Raw genomic sequence first — 3,116 nt, 5'->3', positions numbered from 1 at the left:
TGTGTGTGTGTATGTATGTGTGTATGTGTATATGTGGTGTGTGTGTGTGTATGTATGTGTGTGTGTGTGTGTGTGTGTGTGTGTACCAGTGCTGATTTTGTTACTGCTAAATTAATAAAAACAATACTAGTTGTTCCAGCAAAGGCCTACTGAGCTTGCATGTTTCCATTCTTAAATAGATTTCAATCCATCCCTGTCTCCCTTTGCTAGAGGATAGAGGATAGTGTTCTCTCTCTCTTTTTTCCATCCCTGGAGCCTGCCCCAATTATAAAAGAAGATAACTTGACTTCCTTTAGCTGCAGCCCGAGCGTTTGAATTTAATTGAACGGGAAATAATTATTCCTGAAGAGCGGAGGTTTTGGAGGTTCTGCGAAGCGATGCAAGATATGGATCTTGTTACATTAGACCCACGCAAATACACTTTTAATAACCAGCTTCTACTCAACACACCTTCTGTCTCCTGCAAAATCTGCAGCAGGAAGTGTAGACAGGTCGGACCGGGTGGGAGTGGGCTGGACTGCCAACTCATTATTTTTAAAGTGATTTATTTACCGAGGTGAGCCGTTTTCAAATTCAATAATAAATCTATTAAGGGGCAGTTAACCTCTATAAACCTTGTTTTAAATAATCAATTGGCATTTGGGTAACTACAGTGTCTGACTCATTAGGTGGGCATTAAGTCCTTATTTGAGACATTTAATCTGAGGTGTGACCGAATCAGCCATGAGGTGCCAATTAGATACTCACCATGGCTCCTTGTTTCACAAGGAGCTGGTGCTCTCCCTTTCTCTGGTTGTCACAGCCCTGAGCAAGGAACCAAGGGATCCTCTCATGCATGACTTTCATTTTCCCCACAGTGCCTCTCCAGAAAGAGACCTGACACCACCACCTTCCTCCAGGGGGAAAAAGAAAAAGAAGAAATCGACCAGGAAGAAGAGAAGGAGGTGAGGGTCCTAAACAGAGATGAAACTTCAAAGACTCAGAGACAGGGGAAGGGACAGATGGGGGTATAAAGGTTTTTAGAGTCTGGCAGTGACTCCAGCTTGTGTTCAAATTCCTTCTTTGCCTCTTAAGTACCCATGTGACTTTGGGCTTCACCCTTCTATGCTTTTGGTTCCCCTCTTCTGCAAATGATAATAATAAAATAATACAAACCTCTTGGGATCTTGTGAGCATAGGAAGAGAAATGATCCTGAGTATGGGGGCGGTTCATGCCTGTAATAACAGCACTTGGGAGTCTGAGGCAGGAGTATTGCTGTGAGTTTGAGGCCAACCTGGGTTACATAGAGCATCCTAGGTCAGCCTGAGCTACAAAGTGAGATCCTGTATCACAAAAAAAAAAGAGGAAGAGGAAAATATGGAGGCAGCTGTCACAGTGTTTAGCAGTTGTGTATGGCCAATTAATAGAGCTGTTATTACTGCATGGTTGTTGAACACGAGAGACTGAAACTTACAGTGTGCAGACGCTTGTGTCAAACCCCTGGCTACCCACCTTCTTCTCACTCCCGGCCACGCTCTTCCAGGCAAGCATTATGCCCATTTCAGAGATGAGAAGATAAAGGCTCATTGGCTGGGATGTCAGAATCTGCCTTGGACTTGATTCACAGGATTCCTCTCTAGAGCCAGAGTTAACATTTTATATTAACATCAGATTGTGACTCCTTTGAGCTTCTTGAATTTCTTTCTACACACAATTCTTTCAAGACGTATTTGTATTTAAAAATATTTCCAGATTCCCTCATAAAACCTTGTGTCTCAGGAAGACAAGACTCCGTAAGAGCCAGGAATCACACCAAACCTCCAAGGCAGTGTTTACAGAAGCCTGCAGGGGGCGGCAGAGAGCAATGACTGGACAACTGGGGCCTGGGGTCCGGGTTCACAGGGCTTTCTCTGCACAACTACTTAGCCTACCTCTTAAGGAAGGACCCACATGGGACTCCGGGTAGTGCGGGAGAGATTCCCGCCTTTCCGCCATTGAAAGGTAGGGGGTGGACTCGGGGTGAATTGAGTTCCCGATTTTAGAGGAGGATTTTAGAAGCGTGCAGAACTTAGAGGAGGGGTTCCCTAATTATTCCTCCAGCAAGGGTCCCCTGAGCGTGAGTCTGGGGACAGCTGCAGTTCCTAAAGTGTTGCGTTGTTCCTCATTCAATTCTCTTTGCTGATATATTTTGTTGAGCCTGCCAAGTTTTGTTTTTTTTTTTAAGAAAATAAAATTACTGTATGCTCATTAAAAATTGGGATAGTTCATATGAAAATATGGGTTTCTCGAACCTTCTATGGAAGGCTGAAGCTGCATTTTCACACTGAACCCCAACTCCAGTCTGAGAGGCCACTGCATGCTCTTGGGGTCTCCTCAGGGGCTGCTGCTGGCTCTCGGCGGGGGAGGGGGGGCTCCTCAGTCCTCTCTGCTCCCTGCTGCCTCTCAGTCAGTTCCTCTACCAAATTAGAGGCTCCTGCAGGCCCTGAGGGCACAGCCTCTGTTCCCAGCCCAAGCCAGCTGTCTCACTGAGGAAATAAACCAGGAGATGAGCTGTGATTTTCCCAGAGACCTGGGAGCTGGTGGTGGAGTCAAGTAGGGAAATCAGGTCGCTCTAACATCAGGCTGAGTCATCACCTGTCCCTGTTTCCCAGGTGCCCCTTTGGTGGCTGTGACTTCAGGGAGAGAGGCTTACCAAGGAGACAGCAGAGACCAGGGAACATGGGAGGGGCAAAGCTTGCAGGGGAAGCCACAGATGAGACCAAGAAAGCATTTTAGATTTAATTAAGAGTATAGTTATGCTGTTATAGTGAACAAACCTGGGAACAGAGAGAACTCATCTCAGATTCCAGACCACCCATGCCTTGGCTGTGTGTCTTTGAGCAGGTCACTACACCAGACTGAATCTCACTTTTACACCCCCCCCCACCGAAAACGTAAGGAAAGCCACAGTATCAACCTAAGAAAGATATAGGGACTGTCCCTGAATATAGTCCCCCAAAGAGCTGAGACCCTGCATAAAGACGGAACGTGTTTCCCTCCTCACAGGTCCCCATCCTACAGCCCATCACCAGTCAAGAAGAAGAAGAAGAAAAGCTCCAAGAAGCATAAGCGAAACAGGTACTGCCCTCCTGTCCTT

The 3,116-nt window shown here is 46.4% G+C and overlaps 1 protein-coding gene across 2 annotated transcripts in view; it reads left to right on the top strand.

The window, feature by feature from the left end:
* Positions 1-3,116, top strand: part of Srrm4 (serine/arginine repetitive matrix 4) — a 154,048-nt gene that overhangs the window by 112,280 nt on the left and 38,652 nt on the right. For both annotated transcript variants that reach the window (XM_026784030.1, XM_005344328.3), the window contains exons 4-5: positions 858-944; positions 3,026-3,097. In XM_026784030.1, coding sequence (XP_026639831.1) covers positions 858-944; positions 3,026-3,097 — 159 coding nt within the window. The remainder of the gene's footprint in view (positions 1-857; positions 945-3,025; positions 3,098-3,116) is intronic.

Source organism: Microtus ochrogaster, chromosome 2 (assembly GCF_000317375.1).
Source record: "Microtus ochrogaster isolate Prairie Vole_2 chromosome 2, MicOch1.0, whole genome shotgun sequence".
Taxonomy (NCBI): Eukaryota; Metazoa; Chordata; class Mammalia; order Rodentia; family Cricetidae; genus Microtus; species Microtus ochrogaster.
The sequence above is the reverse complement of the archived record's forward strand: the minus strand, read 5'-3'. Positions and strand labels throughout refer to the sequence as shown.